This window comes from Odocoileus virginianus, chromosome 23 (assembly GCF_023699985.2).
Source record: "Odocoileus virginianus isolate 20LAN1187 ecotype Illinois chromosome 23, Ovbor_1.2, whole genome shotgun sequence".
Classification (NCBI taxonomy): Eukaryota; Metazoa; Chordata; class Mammalia; order Artiodactyla; family Cervidae; genus Odocoileus; species Odocoileus virginianus.
In genome coordinates, this window is record NC_069696.1 from 22,079,714 (window position 1) to 22,093,793 (window position 14,080).

At 35.3% G+C, this 14,080-nt stretch overlaps 1 protein-coding gene across 6 annotated transcripts in view; it reads right to left on the reverse strand.

The window, feature by feature from the left end:
* Positions 1–202: 202 nt before the first annotated feature.
* Positions 203–14,080, reverse strand: part of LMO3 (LIM domain only 3) — a 64,336-nt gene continuing 50,458 nt past the window's right edge. For all 6 annotated transcript variants that reach the window (XM_070453681.1, XM_020879645.2, XM_070453679.1 and 3 more), the window contains 2 exons: positions 13,733–13,858; positions 203–3,092 (listed from right to left, as the gene is read on the reverse strand). In XM_070453681.1, coding sequence (XP_070309782.1) covers positions 2,987–3,092; positions 13,733–13,858 — 232 coding nt within the window. In that variant the 3' untranslated portion in view covers positions 203–2,986. The remainder of the gene's footprint in view (positions 3,093–13,732; positions 13,859–14,080) is intronic.

Consider the following 14,080-nt stretch of genomic DNA (forward strand, 5'->3'; position numbering starts at 1 on the left):
AACATTTGGAGAAAGCATTTGGGGTGCTTTTTTCTACTTCTGACCTGTTAATACCTTTTGAAAGTAAATGTTCTTAGACACTTTTTTTCCTTTTGCATACTATGCTTTCTAGATATCATCTTAGATTTTTGCCAATTAAGCGCAATAGAATAGTGTAATGCCCCTTTTATTAAAAACATAAATCCAAATATAAAAAAGTGAATGAAAGAAGCCAGCAGATATTTATTAAGCAAGATGGAAGTGAAATTACAAACACAGGTCATCTTTTCAACTCAGCCAGCACTCTGGTGGGTGGAGGAGCTTGGTCCTTCATCACAGGCAGCCTACATGAGATGCATGTAGGCAGCTTCCAATGCTTGAAGAAAGCAAAGCTCCACCGGAGGTGTCCTACTGGAGCTTTCAAACAATAAGCTAAATGACGTCAGGGTCACACAACACAAAGAGGAAAGTTGACAATAGTTCAGGGACTGAGGAGTCAAGACAATAAGCTGAGTACTTCAGGTCAAAAATGCTGCTATTTTCAGGCAATTAGCTGTCAGATGGCCTATTTCTATCTTGCTCCACCATTTTATGGAGATTAAAGATAATCTAAGGAGATTAAGGCCTTAATCTTTAATCCAGGTGAGTCATTTTGTTTGTAGAAAAAGCATAGGAATGAATTCCCAAAGGATTAAGCAAAAGGAAAGGCAGTAAAAACCTTGTTTGGTCTTTGGGTGGTAGGAATAATGGAACAGCTTCAAGAAGCTGAGAGACGTTTGTGCCTAATTTACAAGTATTTTGACATATTGATAAACATATGCAAAAGTATTTAAATATAAAAAAAGATCATTTGCAAAAAGATACTGACAATTCAAATTTTACATTCATATGAATTTCAAACAATTCTTAATGGGGACTAGGAGGGCTGCTTTAGGAAAACCACTTCTCACATATCTCTCCCACCTTCCTCCCATTTGTTCAGCTTTGTTATTTTGGTTTTGGCTATGCAAGTCTTTTCATGAAACAAACGTTAAGTTTCTAAGGCTAAACAATAATTTTGTGGACCGCATACTGCTATTTTTGAAACATCTCTGGGGGATATCTCAAATTTGGAAGACACGTGACTTGAACACTCTTAACCATGAATCCTTTGTAAAAATACATACCATTCACTTTTCACAGTACCATCTTCTTAAAAATGAGAGGCAATATCCAGATCCACATGCATGTTCATAGTAAAGCTTTGTTTTAAAACAACTCAAATCCACACCAGAGTTATTTTCAGTTTAATATTTTGGCCCCAAATCAAGAATTCAGGTATCACATTTAATTTTCATCTGCAGTGCATATTCAGCAGGATAAAGAAAGGATGCAAGTAACACTGGGAAATATTGTTTCCTATACAAGTGATCAATGAAAAATAAGAGACAAAGCCCATAGTACTAAAATTTGCTCTAGTAAAATATGCTTCATTGTGTCTGTTGTGGAATTAGGTCTGTTGAATAGTTTGAATACAGGGAGCAGAAGCAAAGAAGCAAAGTGTGAACAACCCAGAAGAAGGGAACACAGTCTCATCTTTATTTCCTTAATTGTAATTTAAATAATCAGTCTCCATAATTTTTCTTTCTAGAAAGCTTTCTTCTTTATCAGCTATCATGTAGGTAAGGGAATAATTTTTCACCTTTCAAAAATGGAATGACAGATTTCAGCCTAAGTGTGATCAATTCTGAATGGGTAATTACTTAGAGAAAGCAATGAAGAGTAAGACACATCAAACTTTGAAAGTGTTCACTTTGGAACATTAAAATAAGTGGCAGGTAAATACAGAAAAATATATAATCACCAGTTCTCAGCTTTTTATCAATCCCTTTGTTTCTCTTCTTCTAGAAGATTCTGTGAGCACTATGTTGCTCTGATCAAAAGTGACTTCAATCCTCAAATATCATCATAGTTTCAATGTGCATTATCATGATTTCAGTAGATTCACACTCAAAACCTTTTAGTGCCAGAAATGCTTCAAGCCATAATGTTATTATACCCTTAGCTCTTATGGAGAGGTCTGGGCAAAATTTGCACAAGAAATTTATCATTTTAAGATTATCTCATAATTGCAGTAACACTTTTTTAAAGTAACCCTTTGGAAAATTTTTAAATGATACCCAAAGGCACTAGTTCACATAAGGGGTGAATGGCGCTGAAGGAAACAAAACAAAGCCATTGACTAGGTAAAGAGCACAAAAAAGGATATTAAAAGGATAACTGTTAAGCTTTAAAGTTATTCTAAAAATGGCACTTTTCACGTTGGTAAAAAATGAAAGTGCTTTAAGATGAAATTTTTATGCATTATTTTAAAGCTGATCTTTAACCCCCTGAAAATAGGGGGTTATAAATGAGAACACTGATAAAGACTCTAAATCATAGCGGCAGTAATAGTGGATGTTGCTAAAATGCTTTGTGTGTCTTTCTTTTTCTGTATTTTTAATGATGATAGACTTGTTTAATCTATACGTATCATTAGTGAGATTTGATCTTCAATTCTTTACTAGAAAGTTACAGCTCATTTAAAATAGCTGGTAGATACAGAAAGCATAAATATACAGTAAGTTTAAACACTGATTGTACTAAATGCAACAATACAAAGAAGCAAACAGAACACAAATGGTAACACAATAAAACTGTATTACATTTGTGCTTCAAATATTACAATACATTATATACAATAGTCCAAAATAAACATCTCATGCCAAGTGACACAAAAAAACGAATAGCAAGCAAAAAAATCCAGCAATATGTACATTACATTTTTCTTTAATAATAAACATTCAACTCTGAACTGGGGCAATTTCACTACATACAGATGCAGTCCGCCTTTTATTCCATATAACCATCCTGCCTTCCTATATCTACGCTATTCAGTTGGTTCCCGTGTCAATTCTTATATACACGTGGAGCAAAAAGGATAAAAGAATGTAGTGCTTTGTATTCTTAATGGGGTGATGTTGATAGATCAGCGAACCTGGGGTGCATAACCTTCTTTCATTAAACCTTCCTCGTAGTCCGTCTGGCAAAGGATCATGTTATTCTTAAGGAAAAATTTGTCTCCAACACAAAATCTGAAAATATTGATAAAAATAAAATGGTTAAGATGACTTCATTCAGATCTCTGATTTTGAAGATTTATTTTCCTAATCATCATTTCATATGGTAATTCCCTGAGTTTGAAAGTTTGGCTTAGAAAGTTGCCTTTAAGTCAAAATTAAACCATCCAGGTCATTTAATAAAACACTGCACACAAAATTTGAGATCCCATGTTTATATATAAAAATCATAAGAACATTGAGGAAAACACCTTGAGCAGCAAAGGTTATATTTTTTTCACATACATTGGAAAGAAAAAAAGAACTAACTTGTATTTACACTCATTAATACAGGAGACCTGGGTTTGATCCCTGGATCAGGAAGATACCCTGGAGAAGAGAATGGCTACCCACTCCAGTATTCTTGCCTGGAGAATCCCACAGACAGAGGAGCCTACAGTATATGGGGTTGCAAAGAGTCGGACACGACTAGGCAACTAACACACACATAAAAGAAACAATGATAATATTTCATGGCAGTGATTATGGAAGCTTTCATCACTGCCCATTTATCCACTTTATTAAAAAAAAAGAGTAAAAACATTAAAATGAATCAAATGATTAGGGAAGAGCCAATTTTAGAGTTTCTCATTTAAAGCTTCCTTTTATTCCCTGTTATTAAAATGTGATTAAATTCTGGTAATTTGGAAGTGATTGTTCTGAACTGAAAGCTGTTTTAGCATCAGACTTAGATGCTGGGCCATGGGGCTTTGTTTGTGGCAAGTTCACTAACTATGAAATAGTAAGTGGACTTCTTAGAGTACTTCCAATTAAACCTAAAGGAGTAACCTGATGAACTTCTTAATACTGATGTGATAAATAAACTAGTTTCTAGTAGCTAATTATGAATTTTATCCTATAAAGCATTGTTTAATGTGCAAGATAGTAATGTTTTTAATAAGTGCTCTGTTTGTATAATTTCCCAGTGGTGACACTTTGGATACAATTAAGGTCAGAAATAAATGCCTGTGCTGTTTCCGGTACATTTAACAATAAAGTAACTCTGTGGAGATCTGTATATATTTTTAATTGTAACAATTTAACCTTCAAACAGCAGTGTCTGGTAGAGTTGACCCAGTAAAACTACTTGTAATTATACAAGTTGACCTCACTGACCTTTGATAGTGGTCTCCCTTTATCAGATAGTCAATTTCAAATGATGTTCAGGCAGAAATCTTAGTGGATAGATTAAACTGTGTCGTGAAAGGCACACTTTAATGTTTTGTGAAGTTGAAGGTTTAAATGAGGAGCAGTTGGGCTGATTTACATTTGCAAAGATTGGAATGCTAGACAAACAGTGAACCTATTTATTTTCCAACTGGGTAGCTTTGGAAATTTATCCTTATTCTAGCTAAGTAGATAGAGGGGAAAATAGTGTAATAAAAAAAGTAGATTGAAAAGAATTAGCTTTCCTCTTAAAGGAAGATTGGTCTGTTTATTTGTGGAATTTACTTTTTTTTCCCTAGGATTACTGCCTGCTGATGATGCTGATTGAAAGTACAGACTATGCCCTGATCTTGAAATCCTGCAGTTGTTTGTGGTCAAGGCTATTGGATACAATGGACATTCAAGTCTGGACTTCAAGTATATCTTCTTTTTATTAGTTGCAAACTATAAACATGAAATATTGTGCTTAAAAAGTGGTGTTTGGATAAACCAGTTTTTGTAGATTATCCTGATCATTAGGATATGTTGAATAATAGGAAATATTTCTTTTGTTGAGCAGGCTTAAATAGGCAAATTAGATACTTATCTTTCATGTGAAATTATATAAAATAACATGCAGAATACATTTGATTACCATTCAAATTTTTCACTTTATATTAATAATGAAATTAATTCGAATTGACTAACAAACTATCACATCAAAAATAATTCTAATAAAATATTCTTGTGTTCTAGCTGATGTTATTGAATCTTATCTTTTCCTGAAAACCAACTAAACTAGAAGTACTTTTTCAACTCCATACTGTCTAAAATTATGCTTTAACTTTTAAAATAAGCCTCCAAATTCTATTTGCTATCAAATAAAAATGTCATTTAAAAAAAATTTTGTTTTGCCATGTTGTGTCATGCCATTCTTACCTTCGGGGGCCTTGAAATATAGGTAATTTTATTTGTAGATTAATAAAGTCAGAGTAATTATATCAACAAAAGCACTGAACCAAGAGCCTGGGGATTTGGTACTGAGTGCTATGGTTCTCATCTATCCAGTACAAGATATAGGATGTATTTCATACTTTCTCTGAGTCATTTCTCTATGAGTAAGATAAAACAGTTACATCAATGAATGGTTCAGTTCAGTTGCTCAGTTGTGTCCGACTCTTTGCGACCCCATGGACAGCAGCATGCCAGGCCTCCCTGTCCATCACCAGCTCCGTAGGAATATTAAAATAAGAAGTATATTAAAGGCAGAGAGACATTTGCAGTGAATTGAGTTCAAATCCCAACCTTCTACTCATGATATTAAAAACGAAATTTCAGGATTTTTGTCTTCAACATCAGTAACTTTTGTTAAATTGATAGTAAAGAGTAGAAATGTAGTATGTAAAGCCTTCCCTCAATGTTTGGAATGTAGGTAATTAAAATAAACACTGCTGATAAAGTACTTACCATGTGCTAAGGCTGAATATGTATATAGATAGAGTCATTGCATTTATTCCTTAAATCTAACCAATTTATTAACATTGTCCTTTTCAGATGAAAAACCTAACACCGTCTCCAGAATTTTTAAAACCTGCTCAACGTTCCATAGCTAGAACATGTATGGTAGAGGAATGAAAAGCACCCTGATCTCTTTGGATTCAAGATTGAAGCTTTTATTATTCACAATAGGCAAGATATGGAAAACACTTCAATGTCCATCAACAGGGGAATGGATAAAGAAGATATGGTACGTGCACTCTCTTTCTCTCTTCTCTCTGGAATACTCCTCAGCCATAAAGAAGAATGACATAATGCCATTTTCAGCAACATGGAGGGACCTAGAGATTATCAAACTAAGTGACTTAAGTCAGGCAAAGACAGACAAATATCATATGATATCACTTACACATGGAATCTAAACTATGACCCAATAAACTTATCTACAAAACAGAAACAGAATAATAGAGTATGGGTATGAAGTTAAACAGGTTTTTTGTATTATTACTTCTCTTTTACATAACTTTTAAAAAAGAGTGCTTATCATTCAGTGAGATATAAATGGAATTCATCTAAAATATTCCTTCCTGAAATATGTTGTTACTAATATGTTGTCGACTGGATAAAGTGCATTTTATGTGTGTATCAATTTATATTTAAAGGTCAAAATGAAACAGAACACAGGTGAGGAATGTCACACACATAAAACTTAAACAAAACAGCCTTGAAAGCTTTGGTTAAGAGCCGATTATGATTGCTTTGCAACAAGAGCTGATATCCTCCTTTAAAATGTTCTATACACAAACATGACAAAATTAGAAAAACAGCAATGCAGATATCAGACATCTAACACAGTGATCTACAACTGTGATTTTGTAAGAAAGGCTAATTTCCAATGTTCTATAACCAGATCCTGATGCGATCTAGCATTTGCAGAAAAACATTATAAAAATAGTGATGGTCACAGGATGTTGAATATATGTATATTAACAGGTCAGGCTAAAATTATTGAAAATAAACTGATATTCTTTTTATAATCTAATCATAACTGCTTGTGATACAGTCAGTTCAATTAATTCTGGCATCATTAAAAAATATGTTGCTGCTGCTGCTAAGTCGCTTCAGTCGTGTCTGACTCTGTGTGATCCCATAGACGGCAGCCCACCAGTCTCTGCTGTCCCTAATATGTTAAGGAATAAAAAGATGCCCAATCAGTTTATTCAACCATCTAATCTTAAAGTTTAAGAATTAATCATAGAATTAATTTCCTGGTATTTTGGAGTAACTCTAGTTAAATTCATATGGTCTTAGATACTAGAAAAGTATAGACAATAAGTATAATTAAGAAATAATCCCTGTAAAATGTGGGGCTTAGAGTGGTTTTGAACAGGTTACCAAATGCCTCTGCTAGGAAGTCTTCATTTGCAACATCTTTTCTGAGAATGAAAAGGTTAACTTGGTCATCTTACTTTCCTAAGGTGAGTGACTGCCAATTATAATTAATTTCCATTTCCAGAGCACTTGGGAAAGAATGGGAATCTAGTCCATATCTCCAACGTTTCTACTGTCCTATTTAGCATACCTCTGTTACTAAAAGATGGAGATTTTGATACTGTACTTCAGTAAGAAGTGCAGGTTATACACTCATTGTACAGTTGTGAACAAATTTACTGTCTTTTCACAATGACAGCATAGTTATCATCACACAGAAACAATCTTCTCTGTACCAAACTATACTACCCATACCCCAAATCCTGCTATAAATTATTTAATATCTACCTCACTTAACTCCACTCTATCTACTCACATTTATATCCACTTACCCGTGGACAGGGGTTTCCCTTGTAGCTCAGATGGTAAAGAATCTGCTTGCAATGTGGGAGACCTGGGTTCAATCCCTGGGTTGGGAAGATCCCCTGGAGAAGGGAAAGGCTACCCACTCCAGTATTCTGGCCTGGAGAATTTCATGGACTGTATAGTAGTCCATGGGGTCACAAAGAGTTGGACACAACTGAGCGACTTTCACCCATGGACAGAGGAGCCTGGCAGGCTGCAGTTCATGGGCTTGCAAGAGTTGGATGTGACTTAGCAACTAAACCACCACCACAGTCAGCAAAGAAAATACCCACCTTGAACCAGGCCAGGGTCCTCATACTGGATCTGAGTCCAGAGACTAAAAACTAGACTTTCCTGGTTCAAATTTTGAATCTACCTTTTTCTATCTGCGCAATCTTGGACAAGTTATTTAAATTCTCTATACCTTCATTTCCTCATCTGTTAAATGAGGCTCATGATAGTGGCTACTTGTGGGTTATTTTGAGTATGAAATGAGCAAGCACATGTAAAACAAAACAGCGTCTGATCAGCACTCTATGAGAATTTGCTACCATTATTATTTGCTACTGACAATCTTCTCATCTTTGCTTAGCTGCTCTCTAGTCAGGGATATTTCTCCCCTTTTTCTATCTACTTAAATTCCAGAAATTCCTTTTTTTTGGGGGGAGAAATATAAGAATAGGTGAAAGAAGTACAAATTATCAGGTACAAAATAAGCTACTAGGATATACTGCACAACATGAGGAACATAGCCAATATTTTATAATAATCGTAAGTGGAGTATGACCTTTAAAATTGTGGATCACTATACTGGGGCTTCCTTGGTGATTCCATAGTAAAGAACTCGCCTGCCAATGTAGGAGACACAATTCAATCCCTGGGGTGGGAGGATCCCCTGGAGGAAAGCATGACAACCCATTCCGTTATTCTTGCTTGGTATATCCCGTGGACAGATGAGCCTGGTGGGCTACAGTCCATGGGGTCACATAAAGAGACACAATTGAAGCAACTGATCACACACTATATTGTACACCTGTAACTTACACACTATTATACAGCAACTATATGACTTAGCATGCACATACTTCAACAAATGAATAAAGATTTTTTAGTTTCCATTCCTTCCATAAGTATTCCCTGACCCCATCAACACATTCTAATCTTTTGCAAAGCACTTTCTTTTTGGTGTATCATTTACTGTGGCATTTCAAATTTTCTCATGAATGTGTAACAGATTTCCCACTCAGAGTGGTAGTGCTGAGGTAAATGACCATGAGTTAAATTTTGTTTGAACTCTTTGAAATACCACCATAAACTATATTACCACTTGAAGCGGGTGCCCCATAAATGTTGGTGAAGACAGACTTATTCTAGAACTGAATTCTTCAAATAACAAAGCTATTTTTGATGAATAATTTAAATTTGGATTCATGTTGACTTTAGTTCACTGACTTCTTACCTTCACAATTTCCTCTCTGTTCCCTACTCCTCCACATCCTCACCAAACTACTCCACAACTACCAATCTCTGAGCCTCTGTTCATTTCCAGAACACATTCATGGCTTCACACCTCCATGTCTTGCCTCTGTTCCATCTATTTGGAAAACCCTTTCCTCACCGCACCAAGGCTTTGTCACCTCCCCTATCCTCCAACCAGACACACTTCCTAACCCTAACCAGTCTTAGAGGATCCTTTAAAATCCAGCACATCAACCCTTTGATGCTTTCATAAGAAGGACAAAAGGGACAGACCTCTCTTCCCTCAGTATAGATCTGTTTTGTATATTTAGTAAACAGATATTTACATTCTTCTCTTCTGTGAGTCTTTGATGTCCAGTCTCTTCTATAGTTCTGAACAACCCTAAGATAGAAACTAGAATTTATTCACCTCTGTTTCCACAGAGCCTAGCACAGTGCGTTTTTCTTTTTTTCAAATGTCACACAGTTATATATATTTGAGGCCATTTCATTACAGAGGAGCACTTTTTTCCCTTCTCTTATAAACATCACTTAGCTTTCTAGAATTTTCCTGGGGGGGGGTGTCACTCATTTTTAAGAAATTAACCAGAACTTCCCAATTCTGAATAAGATTCAAGTTATCATACAAGGTGCTCAAAATAATCTTCTTCTGGTCCTTTCAAAATAGACATACTTTTAGATATCTTCAAATGCAGATGCACACATTTTTAGCCATGAAGTGAAGAAGTGCTGGTCACTCAGTCATGTCCGACTCTTTGCGACCCCGTAGGCTGTAGCCCTCCAGGCTCCTCTGTCCATGGGATTCTCCAGGCAAGAGTACTGGAGTGGGTAGCCATGCCCTCCTCCAGGGGATCTTCCCGATCCAGGGATTGAATGTGGGTCACCTGTATTGCAGGTGGATTCTTTACCATCTGAGCCCCCAGGGAAGCCCATTTTTAGCCAGACCCTTTTACTTACAGGACAGAGAAGACCACCAATCCTGAAGGTTCACTGTTACTATTACCTTAGTCAAAAACTTCATTTATTTATTTTTATTTGGCCATGAAGCATGTGGGATTTTGGCTCCCCAACCAGAGATGGAACCCACACCCCTGCAGTGCAAGTGCAGGGTCCTAACCATGAGACAACCAGGGAAGTCCTTTCACTATCTTTTTTAGACATTCAGCAATGCTTTGTATCTTACTGATACTTTGATTTAAAAGTTAAGATCAAACGGCTTGCTAAATGATTGTTCTTATTGTTGTTCTGTCTCTAAGTTGTGTCCGACTCTTCTGCGACTCCATGGACTGTAGCCCACCAGGCTCCTCTGTCCATGGGATTCTCCAGGCAAGAATAAAAAAGGAGTGGGTTTGGGATTCTCCAGGCAAGAATACTGCAGTGGGTTGCTAATTCCTTCTCCAGGGGATCTTCCAGACCCAGGGATCAAATCCATGTCTCCTGCATTGGCCGGCGTATTTTTTTTACCACTGAGCCAGCAGGGACTCCCACTGCTAAATAATACTCGTAAGCATTTATGATACCACAATTTCAGATATCAAGAGAGTTTGCTTAAGGGAAAGTGCCTATAAATTACCCATCGGTTCTGTGTGTCACTTGCAAAGGTGTACCACTGGGACAATGATGTGGCTACTATGAGTACAGGCTCCTGTGGTGAATGGCTTTCCTGGGGAGATTTCCCCAAGCAAACATCAATGTAAAAGGAGAGTCTCCTGTACTGAAAACCTTCTGGATTCAGAGTAACATGATTCGTCTGCTTTGCTTGACTGATGAAGATTAGCTGACTTCTTGCATTAAAGGAGTTTGTCTTGTAGGGATGGAAGTGACAAGACAATAACTAAGTGCTAATTGTGCATAGCCAGCACTAAAGATATGCAGTCCCATTATGGCATGTAATAAATGAAGCACACACAGAAATATATTAGGCACTTTAATAATGATACTAGAACAGTATTTTGCAGCAATAAGAAGGTGAACAGTTTTAGAGTCAAAATTTAGGAGTATTTGTCTTACTTGACTGAGTTCCACTGAGGAGACAAACTTAATTGTGAATGCAACTTTTTATTTCAATGGTGAAATAAAATTGATATACGATTTGTAAATAGCATTAACAACCTACAATTACTTTGCATCATAATGGAATTTAGGCTGGGCTTAGCACTTGAATGATGTTTTAATTTTCTGTGTAGAACATGGATAAAATAGGTAAGTCTGCCTTAATAGAAAAATGGATGAAAGGAATAAACAGGCAGTTTCCTAATAGAAAAATATCAAAGGGCCACTAGTAATCAAATAAATGCTAATTAAAAATGATAATAAGATATCATCTTTCATCCCTCAAGGTGACAAGGATATCTTTTAAAATAGTAATTCCCAGTGTTAGAACTTCTGTAAGGGAATGCATTATTTTTTCATTTCTGGAGTAAGGATAATTGGTACAATTTTTCTGAAGAGCATTTTGGCAATATATAACATAAACCTTAAACTGTTATATGCTTTGTCTAATTAAGCATGTGCCTGCAAATTTAGCTTGACACAGATTTGAGTATTTGTTTATAAAGTCCATATTAAGTTAATGATACTGATATAAAAAACCAGAAGATAAAACCTACACATTTGATGATAAAAGACTGATTTAACAATATATGAAGCTCTATCCATAAAGCTGAACACAAGAAAGCTTAAAATATCATAAAATAATTTTTAAAGGCAGGTAAAAAGGCTCACTATATTAATGAAAAAGTACAAGTATCAAATATTAGGATTCTTCCTTGCTACTTTCCTTTAAGATGTTTAAGTGTGGATATAATATAAAGCATATGTTATATACCACTTGTCACATGTGCATAGAAAAATGTATGACTAGCTAGACAACAAAACAATGAAATAATTTCTTTCAGAGTCGTGAGACATGGCACAATGTTATTTTACATCCTTATTTTCTAAATTTTCCACTATCAATCTATAACATTCTATAAGCAGAAAAGCAGTAAATATTAGAGTTATAGAAAGATACCTCTATTGTTAGTAAATGTTTAGTGGGTTAATGTGATAAGTAAACAAAAAAATTCTAAATTTACTACTAATATACCTTTAAGACATACATATGCATGGTAATGAATCTATAAGGATGTGCGGGTATTTGTATTTTTGTATTCCTATCTTTATAATAAAAATATGTACATATGCCAATTTATTTTTGGCTAAATGTCACCACAGACTGAATCAACCTACTATGATTCCAAACATCTGTTGAGAAGACTCAAGATGCTGCAAGGTGACTTCTTGAATTATTTCCTGTGTCAATTATACATCGTGAAGCATACTGGGCAACATTTTGAACATCTACTTTTAGCAAGAGATACCTCATGTAAAAACCAAGTTAGTGAAATACTATATGGTTAAAAATAAATCATAGATATCAAGGTAAAAACTGATTTTTGAGAACCTATTATATTCCTTGTATTTGTAAGTTTTTTTTCATTTAATTTTCAAAATCTGCAGGATAGGCATTATTGTCTGCATTTTAAGGATGCACAAACCAAACTCAGAGAAATTAAGCAACAAACTGAAGCCTGCACAGCCAGTTCATGGTGGGACTGAAATCTGAATCCAGTTATCAGTGTAAATACATGTTCTTTCCATTACTCTATAGCACTTCATAAGAAGATACTACATTTGACAGTAAAACAAGGCCAATTACAGTAACTGAGAACTGGACAAAACTAACTGAATATTTATTACAGTCAGGTGTTTTCACCCACATGCTGAATTTATTTTCATTAAACTCCATCAAGCACAGTAATTTTTGAAATGTATTTTGATGATGTATCTTTTAATATTCTAGTATCCTCTGCATTTATCACATAAAACAGGCATCATCGTATATAGCTCTCACTAGAAATATGTTATAATTTTCACTTTAGAAAAAATGGAATGAAATCATAATACTTTGAGATGAGAGAGTTCTCTAAAATGGACTAATCTAACTCTATTTTGTTATAAAGGAGAAAACTGGGGTCCAGAGGACTAAGATGGTTGGTTTATGCTCATATATCTTGTTAGGGAGAGTCCAGACTAGAGTTTAGGTTTCTAGATCCCCTCTGTAACATCCTTTCCATCCTTCAATGCTGCCTCTCTGATACTGATAACTATATCCAACCTAGTTCCCAAGCTTTGAAGCAAATTTAAAAGTACATATACAACAAGGTTAAAATTCAAGGTAAGAAATCAAGATATAGAGCAACTGTATACAAGGAAAATAAGATGAATACACACTGCTTGCCATAAATTTCTGTGTGTTTTCCTCTGCAAATTTGTTTGCTCAAGTAGTAAAGATATTTTAAATTTACTTTTTAAAAGAAAAACAAGAGAAAAGAATGAGTAAGAAGAGAAAGTTTTCTACAAAGTTTTCATATACTTGTTTTCACCTCCTATCATATCCTGTTCTATGATGCAGTTCTTTGAGGGACAGGATAGAATTGAGACCTTTCTCCTCCTCAGTGATGTGTTTCTGGCCTCGAATGAGTTGTTGCAGAAAACAAAAATTTTGAGATAAGTTGCTTTAAGTAAAGGGTACTAAAATAATTCCCACCATTAAACACACAACCAGCAAAGGGAGATTTACCACTTTTTTAGAAGTCAGAATAATCGGTGCTTACCTCTGATTACAAAGCTGACATGCAAAGCAGTCGAGGTGGTAAACGTTGTCCTTGGCGCGCATCACCATCTCAAAGGCGGGGATGAGCTTACTACAAGCAGCACAGTTTCCCGTTACTCCGAAGAGCCTAGAACAATAAACATTTTTTTTTCAGACTCTTCCAGGGAAATCTGATTTGGTGACCAGAGAAGATGCTAATAATACCTTGTAAAACTATCTATACACAAGTGAGTTTTATCCTACTTGTATACATAGATATTCTTCGGTGATACATACTCAGTTGACCTTTCTTGATGAAAATCACATCTTGTTTGAGAAGAAAAGGAAAAGACAAATACATTAGGAAGCT